The sequence below is a fragment of the Salminus brasiliensis genome, chromosome 5, assembly GCF_030463535.1.
Source record: "Salminus brasiliensis chromosome 5, fSalBra1.hap2, whole genome shotgun sequence".
Taxonomy (NCBI): Eukaryota; Metazoa; Chordata; class Actinopteri; order Characiformes; family Bryconidae; genus Salminus; species Salminus brasiliensis.
The window spans coordinates 12,431,543-12,456,804 of NC_132882.1; the positions used below are offsets into that span (position 1 = coordinate 12,431,543).

The following is a 25,262-nucleotide window of genomic DNA, read 5'->3' on the forward strand; positions in this document are numbered from 1 at the left end:
GCTGGCTAATATATCCACCCACTGACAGATGCCACTGTAGATAATCTTTTTTTTTCACTTCACTTGTCAGCGATGCTAATGTTGTGGTTGATTGGTGTATATGCAATGTAAAATATATACAAATACTAACTTTCGGATGCAGAAATAAGCCACTTCCACAAGTTGCCAGTATTTTTGCTAATGGTAAAAGGTAAAGGTACACGTATTTGTCACTGTACTATGTACAGCGTAATGTGTCCTCTGCATTTAACCCATCTGTGGTACACACACTAGTGAACTAGGGGCAGTGAGTACACACACACCCAGAGCAGTGGGCAGCCAACTCCAGCACCCGGGGAGCAGAGAGGGTAAAGGGCCTTGCTCAAGGGCCCTGCTCAATAGCCTGGCGCTCTAACCGCTGAGCCACCACTGCCCCACTGATAAACCAGTAATCAGTCATTTGCAATGTAATAGACCAGGCACTCACATACTAGGCCACTGAGAGTATTAAAAAAAGTGTGGAAGTTGTTACATTTGGTATTAAATAAAATAGATCATCGATATAGTGATTGATGATGCTGAAACCATAATCATTTGTCTGCTTATCATAATCAATGTCTTTGTATCTCTTGTTGAATGTGCTGACAAATGTAACTTTTCAACATTATGTGAGTTTTAAGTTTCTATTTGTTAACAACATTAATTCAGTATTAAACATAAAAAATACTAAAAACTTAATTCCTAATCTATTTGTATACAAACGCTACTAGTTAACTAAAGCTCAAACCTCATTTTGAGGCAGAGGGAAATGGCCTGATGGTTGTGGCTGAAACGCAGTTACCTCTGTGCTCTATCTCTCTGATGCACATGTCCAGGACCATGGGTCGTGGCGTATTGTGAGCTTTAACCAGTGTAGTGAGGTCACAACTGAAGACCTTCTTGATGCGCCGAAGGTCCGGCTGGCAGTCGCTGGGCACCAGCTTAGAGCACTGCTTATGAACATTCAGTCCACAGTCTGCAAAGAGATCACAGGACAGAAGGTCAGGAGGTCATCACCCTAGCTTCTCCAGAAAAGCAGGCACTTCTGGGAGTCACTACTGTGGTGTGCGCATAACGTGTGTTTATGTGTGTGTGTGCTGTTCTGGCTGTTAAGTGTTGAGGTCTGGAGACAGGTGAGTCAGAATGACTATCTCAGCCGAGCTGGATAGAAAAGGAGAGTGTGGGAATGGATGACAGTGTGTGTACTTGTTTATCACAGTGATGGCGTGGGAGAGTGAGCCATGCACGTGTGCACACATACAGTGGGTGGAACCCCATGTGTTTTCATCTGCATCTGTATGTGGACGTGCTGCTGACTGTGTCTGTATTGTATGTAATGCATCTTCTATGGCATCACTCAAACAACCGTGTGAAACACCTTTCTTAAGACTGCTGACTTTGAGCTCCGGAATCAGATGTTGCAACAAACAGTGTACATCTCTTAGCGCTAACAAAGATGTCAACCAATGGCTAGTTCTCGAATAATTAATAAATAAAGGTTTCATATGTTGCAGCAGAAGCCTGTTCAAATATTAATACTCAGTGAAAACAAACTCAACCCTCTGTGGCATGTTTTTAAATAATGTCACAGAGATTAGTCTTCATGACAATAAAATTAGGGGTAGAAGTGTATTTGACATTTCACCTGGGGGTGAAGCAATCCTTTCGGGACCATGCACAATGGATTAAGTGCCAGCAATTAGTATGTTTTTTATAATAATAAAATTCTAAGAATAACGTCATAAAAAAATGTATGTGGACATGAATATGTAAATAAGTATATTTGGTTATTTACATTTTACTTACTAAATGGAGTTATGACTACATTTTGGGAGAAGGACCACCCCCCTCCCCTCCCCCCTTCTTACATCGTGGTATGGCTTCATGTGGAGACCACAAGGAGGCCGACCCGGACTCAAACATATTCCACCCTCTCTTTCCATGTCAGAGCGTGGTCCACATGAGCAAAACCAGTGTTTTTTCATTCGTTGCCTCAGGGCAATACTATGCAGTTAGACCACCAATCATGCTAAAGTGGTGGTTCTCAACTCTGGTTCTCTGGACCCCCTGTCCTGCATATTTTAGGTCCTTTCCTGCACAGGTCCTTCCAAAACACCTGGTTTAAATGATAAGCTTGTTATCATTATATGAATCATATGAATCAAGTGTGTTGGAGCATGGATGGGATTATAGTGGAGTGGCACTTGATGTTTGTTAAAATAAAAATGAATATTTTGTATAAATCAACACGTTTTCTCCCAATTCCATTAAATTTGAATTTACAGAAAACCTTGATATTGTATTACACTTGAAACATGAAAAAGTCTGAGGTACCATTTACAAGCATTTAGATATATTTTGAAAACATAGTTTTATCTTAAGCAGCATTTCTGAAACATTCACAAAACCAGCCCTAAAACACTTGCGTGAGCCTGTTAGCATAGCCTGAGGCACAAATAGATCTGAACGTTTGATGTCAGATTTCTTAAGAAGCAGCATAATGTCCAAAACAGACCTAAAACAGTGCAAAGAATTTCTCAGTGTTTTATTAAAGCTATAAGCATATATACATATATATATGTGTACATATATATATATATATATATACACACACACTGTATGGCTGCATAGCTGTGAAATCAAATGCAGTATACACTATATGCCCAAATGTTTGTGGACTTCCCTTCTAATAAACGCATTCAACTAGTTTAAGTTGCACTAATTGCTGACACAGATGTACAAATGCACACAACTTGTCTGATCCCTGAAGAGACAGTTACTCCAACAAACATACCCTTGATTTCAGAAGAAAAAATGAAGGAGCAGGTGTCCCAATACTTTTGTCCATATAGTGTATTTTCTGATACATACAATTGTCGTGATAAAAAAAAGAATAAAAATCACTGAGATAATAAACCATTTTGCATCACCTCAACATCTTGTGTTAAATTGAACATTCCCCTACAATTTCACTGGTGAATAAAGAACATAAGCACATTTTTAAGTAAACAACATGACCAGACTTCAGGGTTTTTCATAATCGTGTTTTCCAATGACTAATAGGCGTCTGTGACTAGCAGCTGCCTCCCTACTGTCTATATATGTATTTGTTTGTCTATCTGCCGGCCTGCCTTCACAAACACATGCTGTCCCTACTCTCAAGCTTCATCAGCCCATCCATCACACTGTCACTTTAACTGCCTCCCTGGCCTGCCTGCACTCCTCCCTCGCTGTCTCTTGTCTTTGGGGCACTGAGAAAAGTAGAGAAGAGGAAAAGAAAAGTCTTCTGTGTCCCTGTGCTCTGTTGTAGGGCTGCGTTCACATCAGCTCTGCGTCTCAGCATGTCTGATGATACCACGTCCTGCCTGGGGCCCAGGCACCAACAAGAGTATCTCTTGTGTGAGGAAAAAGACCCGGACTATGTTTAAAACAGCTGAAAAACCACTTATGAGAGAAAAACAGCTGAAATAAGGCCTCATGACTGGATGGTGTTTCTAGCTCCTCAGTGTCTTAAGCCTCAATAAGAGATAGAAGTTAGTTCTTATTAACTAGGGCAGAGATTTGGGGAATTAAAGGTGTTTATAATCCAACATGTGCTTCTTTTCTACAGGCGATAGATTTAGAAAAACTGGACCATGGTCTAGATAGAAAGATTAGGAACAGTAAAATAGTATTTCAGGACAATTTCAGTTGGAAAGGAAATAAGAGTAAATGGCAGTTAAATAAATACGCAGTGGAAAACACCCAAATAAACAAGCGCTTAGGAGAGCCTCCTGGGAACAGATATGTTTGCGTCATTGTTTACGTACATGCAGACAGTGCAGCTTTGTATAGGTTCAAAAGAACATGAGACCTTTCTCATTGTGTGTGTGTGATTTGGTAGAGAGCCAGTTTTTACTTTGCACTGATACAGTTTGTGCCTATCCTGGTGTCACATGGGTGTGTCCCTCACTCTCTTTTCTCTTGCACACAGTGTGCATGCCACTATAAATAGTGAACTGGCGGAAGAACTGGTCTGTACCAGGTGTCAGTCAGGAATGCTATATACCCACATTGCAATGGCCTAGTTAAAACGTTGAATTGCTTGGTACAAACCAAACGGCCACTGCTTGGGATTAAGTGAACGGGGGCAGGTCTACAGCCAAACTGCCTGAGTTACTATAGCAGCTGATCTTCCTGACTGGACGATTGACATCTAAAAAAAACTTGTAATTTTGTTGTCCTATTTATGCAAAGAGTTCATTTGTGTTGGATGAAACCTTAACTGGATGGATCCCTAAAGAAACGCATATATATATAGCTGCACATCCAAGTCAAGAACAAGAGTATAGTGAAAGGTGTTGAGTTACCTGAGCAACGTACACCCTGGGCTATGAGACCCCACATGAAGTTGGCACAGTATTCACACCAGTGTGGCCCTCTGAAGGTGTGTACCTACACAGCAGACAGCACAGACAATGAGTCAGATTACTCTGCACACACACACATATACACATGCTCCCTGGCATAATCATAGCTATTTCACATGGACAGACACTGCTCAGGAATGAGGAATTTTACAGTGGCATTTACAGAGAACTACATAATAAAATATGACAAAGCAACAGAAGTCAAAGACTCAATGACGGGGCATTGACTTGACCCCAAGTAGCTACAGGGGAACTATCCCCTTCAAACGGCTACATACACTACAGGTCAAACAGTAGTTTGGAACAGTAGTTTTGAAAGCATTTGCTAGTACATATTTAACATATTTAATATGCATGGTATATACGCTATATGGCCAAATATTTGTGGATGCCCCTTCTAATTAATGTCCAGCTTGTCCAGTCCCTGTGGAGATGTACTGTCAGTAGAATAGAACTCTCGGGAGCAGATAAACACAATCCTATTGGTACTGAGTCTAATGCCAGGTGTGGGCTAGAGGGGAATGAAGCCCCCCAGCATTGAGCTGTGGAGTAGTGGAACTGTGTTCTCTGGAATGATGGTGGTGCTCCATCCTATACTTTTGGGATGAGCTGGGGAGTTGGGGATGAGGCGGGGTAATGACCATCCAACACGCAGAATGCAGTCAGAATCCTCAGAGCAAAGCTCTAAAACCTTTTAGAAAGCCTTCGCCGGACAGTAGACAGTTACTCCAGCAAAAGCAGCATAGATGAATGAGCAGGTGTCCCGATACTTTTGTCCATGTAGTATAAACATTATAGATAACAGAATTTATTACCACTTTGAGGCCATTCATCATTCTGGTCACATATTAACATATTATTGAGAACACACTGATTCCAACTTTGTAACTTTACTATAGGATATTGGTTCTCAAATTGGTGCTTAGGAACCCCAAGAAGGTCCAAACCTTACTCTGGATCATCTATGGGTCAGTGAGAACCACTGCTGTTCCTTATTTTGATCAAACATCATGACTGAATGCGAGCTGATGCCACAGAATAAACGAAAGCAAACAAATCACCCTTTTCTTTGATAGGCTTTACAGAGTCTATGGGTATGCGAGCATTTACCCAATCAGTGAATCAGTAAGTGAACATTAACAGAACTAATACATGAAGACATGTTCCATCTGCTTACATTTTACAAGGACATGAACAGTTGTCAGATGCCAAACTGTAATCAGTAACAAACATGTATAATCTCAGTGAACAGTAGACCAATGTCATCCAGCCTGTTCTCAGAGCGATTCAGTCAGTAAACAAAGATTGCAGCAGTGCTCTCAGCAGGGGGGGGGATAACAGGCGGAAGCCCGGGTGAACCCCCTGCAGTGGCACAGGCCTGATTTATCTACATTCCACTTTGACTCCATAATCTGAAACAACTCATCTAGCATCTGTTGTCAATATGGAGAAAAGTCACACACATGCCCTCAGGCTATGACACAATACAGACCAGGATGAAAGAGCACGCAGTACAACAACAATCCAATTCAAGGTTCATTCTGCGGTAACGCTCTATGAAAGCCAGCCCCGTGATGATGACAAAAAATGATGCTCCTCTTCATTATTGTGAGATGAGCACCAGTGTGAGAACTTTAGGAGGGAGTGCCAGGTTAGGGTGTGTGATAATCCATGTCTGAGTTTCTCAATTGAGAATAGCACAGTGTGAACGAGAAGGCTTACAGGTGGCATGTCTGGATAGCTGAATTCTCATGAATCGAAATGACCGCAAATGACAGGAAAACTCTTAAAAATAAAGATGCTTGAAATGGTTCCTTGAGTGATGCCATAGAAGAAGCCCTCATGATTCCATGATTTGTGAGTGTGAAGAACCTAAATGGTCTAAAGAACCATCATTTACTTTATCATCTTAAAGGTTCTTCACAGCATTCATATAAACATGGTTCTCTATGGCATCATTAAAGGACCATCTGAAGACCCTTTATTTTAAATAATGAATGATTCAGCAGACAATGTCCTCTCCTAACCATCTATACATCCATACTGCTGTGCAGGACCACCAAAGAGGGTCTGTTAGTGTGGGAGCCACTGAGCTCAAGGGATCAATATCTACTCATCAATATTGGTGTTAATTGATTAAAAGCTCTGTCAGTTAGATCCATTCTATACATTATGGCTTACTGATGCCACATGCAGTACAGTATAATCACATGCTCAAAAGAATAGTACAAAGTGGAAGAAACAGGAAGATGGGATACAGGATAAACTAGCTCACTCAGCACTCACCTTGAAGTTGTGGACTTTCTCATAGTTGCACAGCTTCTCAGACCCGTCCTTCAACGCGCTGCGCCTGCCCACTGGAGAAGTGGATATCTGTGGACAAGTCAAGAGCTTTAGTGGTTTCCAGAGTAGCGTACCCTTAGCCCCCAGCCTCACTCCTAGAGCCAACGCCAGCAACTCCTGCCGCTTACGCTCCTGCCGCTTTGCTCGAAGAGGAGCCAGCTCCCCCCCTGTAGGCACTGGGAGGCCTCCGGGGTCCCGAAGAGCCTGCATCTCCTCTAGGAGGGGGGAGAAGAAGAGAAGGTAGAGGAGGAGAGGAGATGGTGAGAAGTGAGGAGGTGACAGCAGCAGACGCTCAGCAGGGAGACGATTGCTGTGGCTGTTCCTTCCTCACTGACCAGTGGGGGCAAGACTGAGTAGTGGGAGCTGCTCCACTCTGCATGGGAAGAGGAGACGGGGGAGGGGGTAGGTTGATGGGAAGGGGCTGCCTGAGGGCTGGAGTGTGCCTCACACAATGGGACTCATTCAACACTGCCAAAGAAGGGTAGAGGCAGAGGGAGGGGACAAGAGGATGATGTAGGGCAATGGTCCATAAGCAGGGACTGCTAAATTATTCATTTATGATTTTTTTTGTTGTTATTTAATCAATCACATGTAATCAAAAATAGCACATATGTAGTTCATATGCTAAATAAAAACAAATTATGGTACCTCAAACTTTGGATCTACCATGGAACAGTGCCACATCCCTTTACATATTTTGTCCAGGCATTAACACAGCTAGAAAATAGGGCTTACTAATACTACGTTAGTTAGTTAGTTATAGTTGCAGGTACAACAAACTTAATCTGCAGAATTCAATTAAAAAAAATTATCTCAACCTTAAAAGGACCTATAGGATCTATTATTAGAGTTTTTTGCATCAAATAAATGAACATTAACATTTGAAGTATTACTTGAGAAGTATCTGAAAGGACAAATGCTTGTAAAAAGCATTAAAAAAATACTGTGCGGATAACAGAGTGAGAGAGGGAGAGGATAGAAAAGGGGGAGGAGGAGTTGTCGGTGCCGTTTGGCACGGCTGAGTGGCTCTCAAAGGCAGGATCAATGGAGTCCAGACTTTCTGTGCTGGATGAGGCACGCGTCTGTTAGAGTACCGCACTGCCAGTTACACATTTCCACTCCAGTTCCCTCAGACATGGATCATCCTGCACTTCTCTTGGATCATCCTGCACTTCTCTCTTGCACTTTCATCCACGATATGTCTGTATATCGTCTGTATACATCCTGATCATTACAATCGTTAGAATGTAAAATCACGCTTTTACATTCTACTCATCAGCCTTTACCCTCACAACCTCAAGCCAAACGGCCCGCTTAGGCCCGGGCCAGATTAAAACTGTAATCTCACCTCATGGTGTAATTCCCTGGTGCTTAAAACCCCAGCCCAGCTTAGTGAGGGGCTTTACTGGTGGGCCATGGCCCACACACTGCAGGGGGTAGTTGCCAAGGCCAGAAACAGTGTCTGAACATCCATCACAACAATAAAAGACACTGAACACTTTATTCACTGCCATTCGCAAAAAAAGGTTTTTGTGGTTTTGTGGTAAAAGACACTGAAGATTACTAGACTAGGAGATTCAGGTGGGGTTTAGGACAAAGTAATACATAAATCAGCAACCATACCAATGTATACCAATGCTATGTATATATACTCACTAAGCAATTTTTTTGGAAAACCTGCACATGCCTCTATTCATTCAAGCAATTATCTACTTAACAAATCGTGTAGCAGCAGTGCAATGCATTAAATTATGTGAATACAGGCCATCAGCATCAGGCAATATTCATATCAATCATCAGAATGGGAGAAATGTGATCTCAGTGATACAACAGGCTATACTTTTACTCAAGATTGCTTTTACTCCTGATCTTTTGTGACTTTCATGCACAACAGTCTCTAGAGCTTACTCACAATGGTGTATAAAGTGACATCCAGTGAGAAGCAGTTCTTCATACAAAAATGCCTTGTTGATGAGAGGGGTCAATGGAGAATGAGCAGACTGATTGGAGCTGACAGAAAGGCTACAGTAACTCAGATCACCACTCTGTACAATTGTGGTGAGGAGAAAAGCATCTCAGAATCTCGAACCTTAGCTATAGGCAGAAACTACAGCTACAACAGCAGACGACCAAGTCACATTTGTCAGCCAAGGACAGAAAGCTGAGGCTGCAGTGGCTGCATGCTAACCAAAACTGGACTGTTGAAGACTAAAGTGAATCTGATGAATCTCAATTTCTGCTGTCAGATAAAGTCAGAATATGGCGGCAACAGCTTGACTCCATGGAGGCAACCTGCCTTGTGTCAACAGTCCAGGCTGATGGTGTAATGATGCAGGGAATGTTTTCTTTGCACACTTTGGGCTTGTTAATACCAGTAAATAATCTCTTTAATATGAATTAACAACCTGAATATTGTTGTTGACCATATGCATCCCTTATAGACACCATTTACCCATCTTCTGATGTGTACTTCCAGAATGATCAAACTGATTTCATGAACATCACAGAAAGTTGAGTGTTCTTTAGTGGCCTTCCGAGTGATCGGATCTAGTTCAATGGAACAAATAAAAAATATCTATATTAAAAAAAAATAATATTGTTTTCCTGTATCCAAATAAAAGTGACAATGCGAAAATGTGACACAGAAAAAATTTGTTATTCAATTAAAAATTAGATTAAAAAGCAGAATTCTTGAAACTGCTTTTCCACATTGGCATTAAAATGTTAAGAGAATAAATCCAAGGCTAAAGCATAGAGGATTTTAAGCATAACAGTGTTTGCTGAGCAGGGCATCGAGGTTAAATGCCTGTGTGATTTTACTGCTGCTGACTTTTTTCAGTCCTGCAAGGCTGGACTGCAGCCTGGGGGGGCAGAACAGGTGACGCCACCTACAGTGAACACAGTGGACCTTTACATCAGCAGAGCAGCACTGCAGGCCATCAAGATAAGTAGGGCTGATGGAGAATGTGAGAATGTGAGGATTCTGACCACAACACAGTCATAAATAGAGGGTTCATTACAAAGACAGGTTTGAACCCTGGTGATGCCACAGCCATTCTTGACTGGGAGCACAACTGGCCCTCCCTCTCCCCCGTCACTCAGCACATTGTTAGCCAGCGCCTGTTAGTTGACGTAACAGAACTGGCACTTAACGCTCTCCTCCCAGCATGTTCAGCAGTGTCATGGGTCCTGAAGTAAGTAGATGCTAGGCTTCACCCTCCCAGTGCTGGTAGCATTGTGTGATAGAGGGAAACCCAGCTAGTGTGAGAGTTTTTTAGTCCAAAGGTCCAGACCAAGGTTCAGGCTATACTGTATCTACTTGACCTAGTTAGTTTCACACTGCAGTTTAGCGAGCACACTAAATAACTTAATAATACATAATTGTCCAAGAGCATATTACTGAATATACCCATGTCCAGTCGTCATCACCTACGTGGGCTGCGTGTCCCTATACATGACACTGATTGGTTTGTAGAAGGGTTTGTCTCTGATGTTGTCAATTCAGCATCTAGCCTTTCCCGGGAAATCTTAATGAAGAGAACAGGTTTGCACTACACTGATGACATTACCACCAGCAGCATGAATTTCAAGGGCAGACTTCAAGACTAGTTTGAATTGGGCAAATGAACGCACTCGTCACACAGTAATTATATTGTTACATAAAGACATAATAGTCCCCGTGTGCTTGTTCTGCTCATTTTCTGACATTTCTTTTTCTTCTTCCATTGTTTCATTGATGACTATAGTCTACCTCAACGTCTTGCTATTGGTTCAAAAGTCTAAACCATCTAATATATATATATATATATATATATATATATATATATATATATATATATATATATATATATATATATATATATATATGGTTCAGTTTTAAGCGAATCGAGACCACCTTTTTTGGTCTGACCAAATTTTGGTCCTTTGGTCTGGATTGTGGTCCGAGGCACATTTCATGCCTGCTGTTTTGGTCAGACTAAACTGAAAAGTCTGAAAATCCAAGACCAAACAAGGTAGGTGTGAACGTACCCTCAACAGCCTGTAATTATTGTATTCATTTTTGTTCATCATTAATTATATAATTAATTATATTCTTATTTTTTTGTTACTTTTATTACTTTTGTTACACAGTTATCATTATTTTAGTCATTTAAGTTTGGCTCACTTTTTCTCACTTTGACCTAATTACTTAACTAATAATTTAATTTATTTTGGTTCATTTATACAATTTTTCTTTTTAAAAAAATGTAATATTTCCATTCTATAATATCAGTTATGTTTATTTTTATTGCTTTCTTTTTTGTGTTTAATTAGTTAATTTACCTCTGTTGCTTTCAGTTTAAGATGATGAAATAATCACAATCAATGTACTTCTGCGTGACAATAAGGGCTGATCGACTGATTTGGGACAAAAAAAATAGTCCTTTTTAATTTGTTTATCTATCATTATTCATATGCTTATTTTAATGCTAATTATTTAAGTTAGTTCAGATTTATTTTGGTTTATTTCTCTGATCTTGTTTTCAGTTTTATCATTTTGTTTGGCTGTTTTAAAATCTTACCATGACCCATTCATTTTAAAGTTCATTTTAATTTGGTTGATCAATTTTTTTTGTTCTCTCTATATTCATTAATTTTTTTCTTTCTTACTAATTATATTTTAACTTGTTAATTTTACAATATCGGTTTTATTCTAATTGCTTTTTTTTATTTTCATTTGTTTATTTACCTCTGCTGTTTTTAGTTTAAGCTGATTGCTGATTATTTTCTCTTTTAATTCTGTTTACTGTCAATGCTTGGCTACATTGGAAATGAGGGTCACCCTCAAAGTACGTCCAAGTGAAAAATAAAGGTTGATTGATTGAACTATAGAGAAACCTCAGTCTGAATCAAAGAGAAAAATTGGCTCTGAGAGTGAGTTTATTATAGGAGCATAGGTAGCAGGAGCGTCGGCCACAAGGACTGTTGTACTGATACTGGTGTTTCAACAGGAACAGTGATTATAGTTACATCTGCATTTTAGATCTATGGTAAAGACATCAGTACATAGGGTCAAAGTGAGCACACTCAGAGAATGTGCTGAGGAGCAGCTGTTCCTCAGGTGACTAGGAATGTAAGTGCAGTACAGGGCTGAATGCTTGAGACCTACAGTGAGGGTGAGTATTTTGCTACCATGGTTTAGGGTATGTGTGTTTGTGTGTGTGTGTGTGTGTATATGTGAGGGAACAAGAGCAGGACTTGCACTTTTTGTCCTTAGGCAGATGGCTTCTGGTCTGTTAAAGAAAGCCAAGAGAAGAAATAGCACAACAGAGACAGACAAAGCGGCCTGGTCTCTTTTCAGAGCACGCTCTATTCTCCTTAGTCACGACAGCTGAACACACACAAAAAGGAGGACACTATGGCATAAAATAAAACTGCACAAGTGTTCCTCTGTTGGTGCATAAAATACGCAAGCTAGCACATCCTGCAGTACACAAACAGAGTACAGTAAAAAGCAACTGAAATATCATGAATGCTTTTATATTATCAACAAACACTGGCTGAAATAAAGAAAGAACATGTGCGGTCAATGCCTCTTTATAAGGGGGGCTATGGTGTTCTACAGTGAATACAATGGTCGCTGAAGATACCATAGATCTGGGAAAGAAAAGAGATAGATGTGATCTTAAATTTGGTCTTAATTAGTTATAAAAACAATGAGCAGCATAAAATCAGTCCTTTTCTAAGGTTAAACTGGGGTGTTTTCCTCCAGACATTCCACAGACAGACATGCCACACTGTGTGATCTAAAGATTATTTCATAAGAGAGAAATACATTTCCTCAAAAGAAAGAGAAAACAAAGAAAAACAGCAGCAGGACTGAATTAAACCATGGCGTGTTATGAGAGAAACAAATACTGCAGCATGAGACCAAGCTATTCATCCAGTCCATTGGCCCATTTTCTCCTCACAGAAGCTCTGCTGAAATAGCAAACAGTAACGCAGAGCTTCAATTTATCATCTGCAAGTTTCTTTATGTGGAATTTGGCAGGCAGTACACACAAACAGTTACAAATACAGAATGTGTGTGTGGGAAGTTCTGAGAACTGGTGGGTGGACAGGTAGAGTGAGTCAATGAGGTATCATTAGAAGGGACAGCATGTAAAGAGCATCACACCCTATCAATGTGCCCATGTTCATATATTAGTCTGAAGCTGTTGTAATCCAGTGAGTGACAGCAATTTGTGCAATCTGCCTCCAGGGTTAAAGCCTGTAGTTAAAGCCCTTCAGTACTGTATGTATGTATGACAGACTGGGATTGAGTTGCAAACTAAACATTTTTATTCAAAATAATTAAAAAATAATTTTATTTTAACCGATTTTTTACTCATTTCCACCAGTTTTTTGGGGATAACAACAATAAGGACAGTAAGCAGCCTGCCACCAGTGGACCACCTAAGGGGGGCTGTAAGAAAGAAAATGTCTCCAAAGATATGCAGAGGAGAGACCATGACAAGTTGAAAGTTGAAAGTAGTCATATTTTATACTGCAGGTTTTCTGTTGCAAGTAGGCACTTTAGTGTCTGAATTTTGGGAGTCTGGGAATAGTTTTAGTTGTGGCTCCAGCAAAAGAAGAATTCCAATCCAAAAAACAAGAGAATATTGTTGCTGTCACACAAAAAAAAATCTCTAAAAAGCAACTTAACAGAAGAAAGGAAGAAAACTTCCAAAAAAATGGAGGTCATTGTAAAATTTGTTAATCCAGGCTATTTGGGAACATGTCTGTTGGTCATCACAACATTTAACCCCAATGTGAAGAACAAAGGCCAGACTTACATTGTGTCAAAAAGTAAAAAAGGGCCAAAATGGAGGTGCAGCGATATGAATCCATGGACCAATGTTTAGGTATCTTATAAAATGTAGTTTGAAAGAGGGGTCTAATATACAGGATTTCTACTTACTGACACCTTTTATGTCAACAGATCAGTTGGACATTATAGTGACTAGAGCTTTGGAACCTACCAACAGAAAGTCAGGATACGTTCTAGTGAAGTACAAATATGCCAATCATGGTAGAACCAATCCTGCCACTGTACATACTTGTGTACGATATATTGACAGCCATTTCCTTTCCCAAATAAAAGGGAAACTATCATTAATATTTGCCTTTCCACACCTTTGCACTTTCAAATTCAAAATTTATTAAAAAGTGCTTAGTTTGAAATCTAATTGCACATCTTAGTCAGCTCAGAGAACACCACTATTAAACGTTGCTATGCTTCCAGGCACCTGTATATAAACAAACCAGAAGCTGCAATATGCCTGTATACTAGCATATGCCCCCGCAGATGGCACACAGTACATCTAGGACCTCCAGCAGGAACTCCAGCTGTAAGGAGCACTTGCACAACACTTCACAGTGCACTCCTTGAAAACTAAAGGTGCTACAAATGGTTTGATGTAGTGAAAAGATTCACCGATCAGTCACCAATGTCTTGCTAAGAAATGTCTTGAATATGTTTTTGAGAAAAGTCTCCGTCAGATTCATGATGAGTTCTTAATCCTCAGAATTGTTCACAGATCTGCTCTTATAATGATGGATCCCGCAGTCCTCGTAAACGCAACAAGTCCCAAATAAGAAAACATTAGTGAATGTCTCTTAGCACTTTTCCATTGGCATAGTGCCAGCACTGGTGCCAAAATCCTGCATAATGTTTTAGGCCAAAAAAAAACCCAAAACAACCACTCTGTGTCGTTCTGGCTCCATAATCTTGCTGGTCTGGAACCAACAAATCAAAACAGAGCATTTTACTGATAGGATGCTCTTAGCATATCTGAATATTTTACCTGCTGCTTTATTTAGGCAGCTGTACCTATAAATATATACTACTACGTTAGCATACCATGACAAGGTAGCACAACCTGCAGATCAGCTGACTGGTACATTAAACCCTGTGACTGCAGAGCATGAGGAAATGTGTGATCGTCAGCAACCACCTTTTGATGGAGTGCCCAGTGGACACACAAGGGTCAGTTCACAAAAGGTACGCTAGGTTGCAGGAACCGGCACCAGCTGCGGCACGAGCACCAGCACTTTGTTGGGGGAAAGGGTTTTTGGTGAAAAAGGCTTTATGAGTAGGCTTTATGAAGAGATTTCTTTTGAAGAACAGTAGGTGAATGAGGCTTCATGTTATTAATAGAGATGTGCGAGTGTGAAGAACCTTCAAACTGGTGATGTGGAGTGATGGGGCTTTAGGCTTTAATAAGGTTCTTCACACATCTATATTACAACCATGGTTCTTCTATGGTGACGTTACAAAACTGTAGCATCTTTATTTTAAAGAGTGTGCTCTGACTGATTTAACTCCACACATGCTGTGAGTGTGAGATGTTGATGTTAAGCTACACCAGATGCTGGGTGACTATGTTGCGCTACACCAATAAGAGTCCTTGGGCAAGACTCCTAAAACTACATTGGCCTTCCTCTGAAATAGGAATACTCTTGTCTGGATACAATAATAATAATAATGCTCTGGATAAGTCAGCTAAATGCCATAAATGTAATTACGATACCTTATAAAACATAGAGAAGATCGTTGCAATACAGTGTGAATAAGTGACAACTAAATCTGTCCTGAAACCATAATTATAGCACTTACATTAGTACTTAGGATTAGTCTCTCTCTCTCTCTCTCTCTCTCTCTCTCTCTCTCTCTCTCTTTAGGCTTTCTTATCCAGAGGATGCAGAGCAAAGCAGAAATGTTTTATGCATCCGGCTGAAGGAAATGTTCTGAGGCTGAGATCAAAGTGTTCGGGAACATCAACCCTACAGATTCCAGCATCAGCCCGCAGAAACTGGGAGAGGAGGAATTTTATTTGCATTTCTTGTAGCCTAGAGGATGAAACGAAGCTGTATCGTATTACTGCACACCAGATTTGAGTTAGCAGCAACGCGGTTACGTAATAACAATGTGTTGTTTTCTCCTTGTTAGGACAAAGACTTGAAGCTCTCCTACTGACAGTTCAATAACTCACAGTAAAGCCAAATTCATATTCGCTTAATTATTCCTGCAGTTTCAATTTCTGTGCTTCATTTCCTGAATTGTTTACTGCTGATGAAGTCCTCCAGAGGATGCAGGGTTTTATTCAGCGCATGGCGTTCTGTAGTGGTTCACCACTGACAGAAATGCCTCGACGGTATGCTCAAAATTGTGCATATTCTTTCTGCTCTAACTCTAAACAAGAATTTTTGATATTATTTTCTCTGTCAGCAGGTCTGCCCAATAGCATCACTATTATTAGAATTATTCATAAGAAATGCAGCAAGCAAATCAAACTGGTCCCATCCAGAGCTATAACCAATACAGCACATGGTTCAGACGTCTAATCATACCGCATTGCTATTTACAAAACAACTGTGCTGCAATTTCATTAAATACGCTGCATCAGTCTGTCAGTTTGGTCTGTTTACACCCCCTAGTGGCGACTAGCAGAAGAGAGGGAAAATAACTTTCTAATTGCAATTTGCAAAGCCACCAACTCCCCAGGCAACACACAGTTCATTAGCAATCCCAAATTCAACATCAGCAGAAAATAACCTCCAAATAAGATTATATGAGAACGCTAATTCACAGAGCTAATCACAACACTGCTATTATCAAGGGAGACCCCTGTGAAACTAACTGATAACACTGTAAATAGCCAACATTGCTTCAGCATTTAATTAAAAAAATAATTCACTGCCAGCAAATCACCTAGGGTCATTTCACTTGGAGTGCATCAGATTAGAATGCACACAATAGAGCGTGCAAGCCTGATGGTGGAGGCGGCCCGGACTCATCTGTCAGAGAATCAGACAGTGTGTCTGAGAGATGAGAGACTGAATCGGATGAAGTGTATGAGAGATGAGAAAGGCAACGGCACATTTGCCACCATTATCTTCCATCAGAGCCACTCAGGCGAACAGGAGCGCTGCACTCCTGGGACACTCCATCACACTCTGTCACGGAAGTGTCCAAACTCTCAGATCCATTCCTTTTTAACATTTATCTTATGTTTCTAAAGGACAAATGTTTGTCATAGCCATTACAGTCATGATAACTAGAAGAAAACTTCATTTTGTAACAATCACTGAAAGATATATACACATAAAAAAAGGTTTGAGGCGTGTCTACGATACTGTAATATTGTGCCTTTAACCCATATGTGCAGAAAACAGTGAGCACATGTGCCCAGAACAATGAGCAGCCAACACTGTCGCGTCTAGAGAGCAGAATAGGTAAGGGTCTAACACTGTCAGCTTACCAAGCCTGGGTATCAAACCCACAAAAATACCCTGTCAATCAATAGCTTGGTATGCCCACTATGCTACCACAGCCCCTTATATCCCCTTTTGGTTCCCTGAAGATCCATGTTTGCAACTGAGATGTGTGAAGGGCCTTTGTCGTCTTGCTGCCTACACGCGATCACTCAGGTTTGTTCAGGGTGCACCCGTGTCCGTGTTACCTTCTGGCTCTCTCCTTTTAATTAGGCTGTTATAATCAGACCTGCCGGAGTCGTCAGACATGCTCTGATGCTGATGCTCAACATTCTCCGCCCTCCATAAAATTCCTCTCAGAACAAACTTTCTCTTTCTCTTTTTACCTTCTCTGAGTAAATGGCCACCCAGCCCGACCTGCTGGAAGACTGCCCGCTGAGGTCCCCTCTACCAGCTGCCACCTACCAGTCCGGCCAGCGGGCCCCCCCACCCGCCACCACCCATGGGGGATCGGCGGCTCTCCCACCTGCCGCTGCTGCCTGTTTGGTGGCCGTTTGGTAATTTTTCCAATTCCCAGCCACTTGTGAGACTCCTCCCATCACACAATGCTAACAGGTTAAGACTATCAAGAGCTCACTAAGGCACTGAGTCCACTGTTTAGCCCACTAAAGCAAGTTTCAACCAACCACGTTGGCATGGCAATACATAATGATTCAGGTAATATTTTCTTCATTCAAATTTGTCATATCTAATAACACTGGTTGTGATACTGCATAGTACCTGCTAGAACCAGTTTTCTAGCCCTCACCTTCTCATCCTGTTGGAAAGTGACTCTCTTGGGCTCGGATCGTGCCCGGCTCAGGCGGTTGGTGATCTTGTCCCTCAGTAAGGATGTGTAGCCCAGGTGTTGGTAGATGGGGTTGGTGGTCATCTTGGCGATGTATTCGGCCGCTTTGGTCTCGATGTAGAGAGTGATGAGGCCGTCTGTGACCAGGTCATGCACCGACTCAAAGCGCTTCTCCCCCACAAAGTGTTTCCCATCGTAGAAGAGCCTATAGTTTAGTGTCTGACCCCCAAACCTGTGATGCAGAATGCAGGAGAAGAGGAACATTCATTTAGACAGAGGAATAAATAAGGAAAGAAATAAAGGGCAATTACTGAATCCCCTATTTGTGTAAACTCTCTCTATCACTAGAGATGCCCCCAACACTAGGAGGGTTGAAGACTAGCATGACTGGCACGACACATATAAAGCCAGGCATCGCCTCCTTTCAAACTACCGCTGATGCAGCATAGCTTGATCCCAAGCTCCAATACAACAACAGCAGCTAACAAATGCCTTTTCCGATAAACATCACAGTAGGAATGATGTGGGGAGGAAGTGCCATCAACCCAGCCCTGAGAGAGCGAGGCCGATTGTGCTCTCTCAGACCCCGGCTGCTGATGGCAAGCAGCATGACCCGGGATTTAATCCAGCGACCTTCAGATCACAGAGGCAGCACTTTAGTCCACTTGACTAAAGATAGATAGATTCTCTTTTTTTAATACAAAATATTTCAAATACAATGTCAAGTTGATTCTGTGTGACGTAAATTAAGTACTGAGTATTGAGTATTGAGACATCCGGGCATATTCTGTCCAATTTTTGTATTCTTTAAATGCTTGTATCAATGTGTATCAGTATTGGCAGATTCGCAGATGAAAAATCTCAGTCAGCATCTGCCCAGAAGTCCTATATTGGTGCATCTCTAGAAGTAACACTTGTGTGTTACGACCGGTCTCATGAGTATGCATGTAAAGTTGTGTGTAATGCATGTCCATGCGTGTACCTCAAGGCGAGTGTGCAAGTGCCAGACTGCCGCTGGCTTTCTCTGATGAGGTAAGCCCCTTCTGCTCCAGCCAGCAGCTCATCTGCCTGCTCTCTAGAGATTAGCCCATGGAACCTGCAGAAAGAGCCCAGTCCACATACATGAATGCATGCACAAACACACACAGACAATCTCATTTCCTAACACACTCAAATACACTCCATCCCAAACTACACACTCAAGGACATGCACACCCTCCATCACACACTTGACACATCCCCATTCATCACAGTCCTTTTTTCTTTCCAACTCTCGCGCTCTCTTTTATTCATATCCTCTCTTATTAACGCCCACACATCTGAGTGTCTTGCACCACATCTAATTCCAGTCATAAATGACACATCTCGCCGACTCTCTGCACATCAGGCAGACTATCTGAAAAAGGATGAGGATGGTGATAATAAAGTTATACACTCACTCTCGGCCATAGTACTTGGGCCTGCTTTCGATCTGAAGAGAGAGACAGAGAGAGAGAGAGAGATGAACAAGTGTAAGCATACAAATTAGTTCCAGCCATGACACACCTTCTCGCAAATCACGTCTTCAATAGGCAGGTCTATACAAAGCTGGATCAGTGCAGTATATTTAATGGTAAAGCCTTAATGTAGTCCCGTCTGTCACGTTGCTATTTCAATTACTGTGTAAATCTGCTCTAGCTTCTGGAAATGTGACATGGTAATACTTCAAAATTAGATACCCACAGGTTAACACAGGTGAGTTAAGTGAAGAAATACCCTGGCGGTGACCAAAAGGGCTCCCTATTTACATTTTAGAGTCAGCGTTCGAATTTTAATCAGTGTCCAAATCGCAAAGTGGAATTCGAGTGTGATTTTGAGGGCACTACAATATCCCACAATGCACTGGTCATTTCTAGCAAACACTGTAGCTTACTACATCAGCTGAAGGTGGACCAAAATGCATTGCAAGTCTCTTGTTCCTAAGCAACTGACAGTGGATCAAAATGGAGCCGACGACGTTTGCTCATTTAAACAAGATAGTTACAAGCAACCATACGTTGTGAATTTCCATGCACTATAATGTCCAATTGTTTGTGGACACCCCTTAAAAATAAATGCATTCAGCTATAAAGCAAAAATGGGGATTGTGGGAAGTGAAGTTCAAAGAGTCAGTAGAGTCAAAAGGCTAACCTAGAAGCATGGCACCCCTAAACTAAAGGACTTTCTTCTTCCCTAAGATTTACAGCTGAGGTGCCCTTGAAAAAGGCAACTAACTCCTGATTGCACCCCAGGTGCCGAGGTGGCTGCCCACCACTCTGGCTGTGTGTTCTCATTTCCCTGTGTGTTTTCATTGCCTTGGAGGGTTTAAATGCAGAGGCTGAATTCCACTGCACTACTATGCAATGGCTGTAAAGTGTGCTTTCCTTCCTTCCTTCCTTCCTTCCATTTATTACGCCATCCATCAAGACACCGCTGTAGAACAGATATTATTTAGGTGGTGGACCACTCTCAGTACAGCAGTGATACCAACATGACAGGGATGTGATAGTGTTGGGCATAAGGGCATCAGGTATTGCATTGTTATTAGAACTTTTACACACCACAGTGTCAGTGGGTTGGGAATAGTCCACAATCTAATAAATCAACCAAGAGTGGTTCTGTGGTCAGAAATTGACCACTGCTGAAGAGGATGGTCCTTTTTCATTAAAGAATAGTGTGTATTGTGGCTGATAAGTGCAGAAACAGTTGGGTTACAGTCAGTAATTGTAAACTGTACACAGTGCAAAGTGACTTACAGTTGCGAGAAAATAATTAAATCATAATTATAGACAAACACTAAATCTAACTAAAGTCCTAACACATAAACAAGTGCAGTGACCTATGCCTGCAGGTACAACAAAGGTGAACCTAACGAACTGATAACTTTTAAGCATTTAAGTGTAATCTTAACATTTTTTCTGGGCAGGTTTTAACAATATTGAATCCCTGGTCTAGTTCAGAGTATCTGGTCCATTCCAGTTCTGAAGGTAGAGTCACAGAGCATGTGATGTAAGAAAATGTACACTGTCACTAACATGCACCTTTACTGACCTCCTGTGGACATGTGATTCTCTTTGGCCTTGGTGCCTCCTGCTGTAGTTGGTATACTGTTAAACAGACAGACACACACACTTTCATTTGTCAGTTATTTAAAAAAAGAACAACACTCTGCACTGTAAGGTGTAGATATTTTATCCTGGACATTTAACCCATTCAGTTCATATGAACAGGGTCAGCAACGGAAACCCTTGAAGGTAATTTATCAAGCTGCATGGCACTAAAGCTATGAATGGTTAATGATCAGAGTATGGACCAAAAACAACTGGACACAGGAGATATTTCATTCCAATGTTCATAAACAATGTGTGCTGCTTCACTGCCTTTAAAATAAAGGTTAACTAGAACGATTCCATAGAAGAACCTCTTTTGGTTCCCCAAAGAGCCTTTTAATGAGGGCTGTGAGTACATACATCACCCTACTTATACTGTAATACTGTAAAAGCAAGATGATATAATAATGAAATAAACAGGAATATATAAAACAAGCAGGAAAACACTGGCTCAGTGAGCTCTGGAAAGCTACAGGTCACATTACCGTGCATGAACATCAGACCAGTCTCTCTCACATTGTGTATTCTACTATGTGCCTTCTCATGTTCTCAGCCTCTTCTCCCTGTACCAGCATCAGTGGCCTGCATGAAAGTGACTGTTGCACTGCAGAAGGCCTCCAACCACATGATGCTTGCTTATTTATTAATCCTACCAGCATATGTCATCAAAGCAAGTGGCTATGGATTATGCATGTGTGCTGGTAAAAGCCACTGCAAAATAAACTTCAGGCTTTGCAGAAGTAGAGATGATAAATCAGCAATAACAGTTAGTCAATCAGAGAGAGTGGACCGGAGAGTGTGCTGCTGCAGTTACTGTGTGGCTCAGTTCAGCAGTAATGTCCTTCAGGAACACCAGGTTTGGGGATGATACCTTGCATGTCTTGATCGTGTCTTGAGCTGTTGTAGTTCAATGCTCAAAATTCCACAAAACTAGATTGCAGACCCCACTCATCGCTCTCATAAAGACAGAGCTAACATACTAGTTTAAGAGTAGTTACTAAATAATTCCCAGTATATGTATTTTTTTCATTTCATTTGAAAGATTTTAATTTGATACTCTAAGGATTTTTAACAGGGTTTTACTGAGTAAAGTGATTATCAGTTACTGATAATTACAAACAGAAACTCAGTAAAGTAACAGTAAATAATAGAAACACTGGAATTTTTATTATTTCTAATTTTACTTATTTTTCATTAGTTCATAAATAAAGGGGTTTGTCAATCTCATGCCAAAGGTTGAGTCTGGATTTACATAAAAAATATCAATTTGACATATTTAAACAAATGGACATATTATCTTTCTTTAAACTATATGGAGAAATGGAGGTACTATACACACACAACACACACACAACACAAAAAAAGTACTGACTCAGGACTATTACCTGTGCCATTCAATATCCATTATTACCAATTTGAGCTCCATCCAACAAGATGAGTTTAGCAGCGGCATACGGATCAAAATATCGAGAGCAGCATGGCTCTATGGATTGACTGGGACATAAAAACAACAGCAGATGTCCTGGGGCACTTTAGGGTGACACAGGTTAGAACTGCTCTTGATGACTTTATTAAAAGAACAGGCTGTCCCAGAGAGGAGCACAATGCAAGCGCAGAGAGACGCTGGGACTTGCAGCAGATTTGCCATGTGGGAAGCAGGAAGGCATCCGGCAGCGATGCTGTTCTTGTGTCAGGGACGCTCAGGACAAGCAGCAAGGCCTGGATAACATCCACCAATACAACAAGGACATGGCAGGCCCCAAAATACCGCCCAGACAGAGTGGCGAACTGAACTGAGCAGTCATGAAAGAGAGAAGAAGAGTGCAATGTTCTCTTCACTGGCCTTCATTAGCTCCCCGCATCAGATTCAAAACTGTTACCCAAAGGCACTATGAGTTTCAAGTACTGCTCGGCTTGATCCGCCACCCCTCAAGCTGTTGGGAAGACTATTATCTGCATTCAGACTATTTTCTGTTCTGGCACCAGGGTGGTGGAAGAGTCTTGAGTCTTCAAATGTACAAAAATCAGCACTAATCTTGGAGTAGAGCTGGGCGGTGTGGTAAAAATATTGTATCACAATATTTAAAGATATTTTCACGATACACGATATTCATCAGGATAGACGTGATTGCAGCCAAAATGCATCAGTAGTGATGGAAACACTCTCCCATGTTTATTACTGTGATTTTTATTGAAATGTGCTGCACTTTATCCAGTTAAACCAAACTATTTAAAGGTGCAAAGGTAAAGGTGCACGTATTAGTCATTGTACTATGTACAGCGAAATGTCTCCTCCGCATTTAACCCATCTGTGGTAGTGAACATACACACACACTAGTGAATTAGGGGCAGTGAGTAACCCACAACCCTGTTATCAATAGTCCGGTGCTCTAACCGCTGAGCAATCACTGCCCCTGCCCCACTGCCACCCACTGCCCTACCACTGCCCCACTACACTGTTTATAATGAAAAATACAGATGATCAGTGTTATGCGTAAAGAACACTGATGAACTGCGAGTTGCATTACTAACAGTGTTATTAGACTGGTTTCATTAGATGAAGAGCAGCAGATGTGGAATAAAAATCCCAGTATTCAGTACGGGAGAGGATTGTCATGGCGTGCTGGGCCAGACACGAAGTGATGAACACTCACAGAGATGGAATCCAATGCAAGGGGGTTTATTCAAACAAACGAACATAAAACACCAAGAGTACGAAAACATGAGCAGCAATGAGAGGGAAATAACGTGAACAAAATTGAAATGTGACAACACAAAGGGCGAACATAACAGACCTTTGTAACATAACAGAGGAGTTGGGAGCTGAGCGGGCACTCCAGAGGCGCTCAATACATAGACAAGGAGAGCTGGGGAACCAGCAGCTAGATAAAACGTCAAGGCCGACCTAACCTGAAACGGCAGCGTGCTGCTGCAAGCTTGGGTCGCCTTGTTGGGACGTGGGTAACCAGTGAATCCTGACAGTGAGCGAGCGAGCCTCGCTGATAACGTAGTTAGCAGGGTGAGCTGCTCCTGAGTCGTGGATACCAAGCCAAAGCTGACCGTAACACACCTCCAGTCGTATGGGTAACCTCTCGAGCGACCTCAAGGTTCCAAACGATACAATTCTCAGCGCCGAATGGCAGTGTCAAGGCTCCTTAAATACCCCCAATCCCAGGTGAAAAATGTGAACCAAATGAACATGAGTCGATACACTGAATCAAACACATGAACGTAAATGACGGAACCAAAACACACATGAGCACAAACGAGGCGGTCCTTATTTGGGCCTGTGGGTGGGGGCTGACAAGGATCTGAAAAGGAGTCTTTAATAATCTGTCGCTACTGATGTATTTAGTCTGTAATTACATGTAATGTGATAAATATTGTGCATTGTGAAAAATGTCTGGTATTTTTACCATATCGCCCAGCACTAGCACATACTGTAAGTCCTGTTACATTTGAATGCATTTGAATCAAGCAAAAGTGCTTCCCCTTCCTCAGTGCACCAGGTCAGGTCACATTCCAATGATGCAGTGAACTTCTCAGACGGATTATGAAATGTTTCTGTGATAAGAACAATTGCAACAGCCCAGACTTGTTGTGGTTAGGAGCTCTAGTTTTCATGTGGTGGTTATGTACCCACACATTACTTCTCACTTAAAAGGGAAACTTAGAAAAGCATTCCATTTTTACTTAACGGAAATGGGATTTTGGCAGAAAGTCAGCTACTCAGTACAGCCGAATTAGGTTTAAGCTCTCTTATACTTACAGTAGGATTTCCATATTGGTGGCTGGTAGTCTTCAGGATCTGTAAAACAAACAAAAACAAGGAGAGATGGCAAGTCAATACACTGCAAACCCAACTGCCAGCCTAGGTTGTGTACCTGAGTGTTGAAATATGGTGCTATTAAAAGCTTATTCCCTGTTCAATAGGTTGTTGATTTATTTAGTGTCACTAAAACAGCAGGGAGTCTGTTTTAACATTGTTTCATTAGAGAGAGTTATTCTGCTAGCAGTGGCTTATACACAGTCACACGCTTCTGCCAATCCTCTTTCAAATCCCTGCAGGGGGCATGTGTTTTAATGTGATTCTGTTTAGTCCCCACACTCAATGAGAATCAATATACACCCGTCCACACCATCTCTCCAAAGCATACAAACCCACACCTATACTAACACACCCTAACTCTAATACATAATACTGCCATGAATGTGAGTGTGTGCGAAAACTGGTGTCTCTAATCTAATATAATGGTGTATTTAATGTATTTATTGTATGCT

General features: G+C 41.3%; 1 protein-coding gene across 1 annotated transcript in view; it reads right to left on the bottom strand.

Annotated features, from left to right (window-relative positions):
- chn2 (chimerin 2) overlaps window positions 1-25,262 on the bottom strand; it is a 54,143-nt gene that overhangs the window by 3,827 nt on the left and 25,054 nt on the right. Inside the window, exons 2-9 of the mRNA XM_072678725.1 lie at window positions 24,751-24,789; window positions 20,923-20,978; window positions 19,293-19,324; window positions 18,836-18,949; window positions 17,815-18,085; window positions 6,714-6,800; window positions 4,368-4,452; window positions 821-994 (exon numbers count right to left, since the gene is read on the bottom strand). Of these exons, the coding sequence (XP_072534826.1) occupies window positions 821-994; window positions 4,368-4,452; window positions 6,714-6,800; window positions 17,815-18,085; window positions 18,836-18,949; window positions 19,293-19,324; window positions 20,923-20,978; window positions 24,751-24,789 (858 nt within the window). The remainder of the gene's footprint in view (window positions 1-820; window positions 995-4,367; window positions 4,453-6,713; window positions 6,801-17,814; window positions 18,086-18,835; window positions 18,950-19,292; window positions 19,325-20,922; window positions 20,979-24,750; window positions 24,790-25,262) is intronic.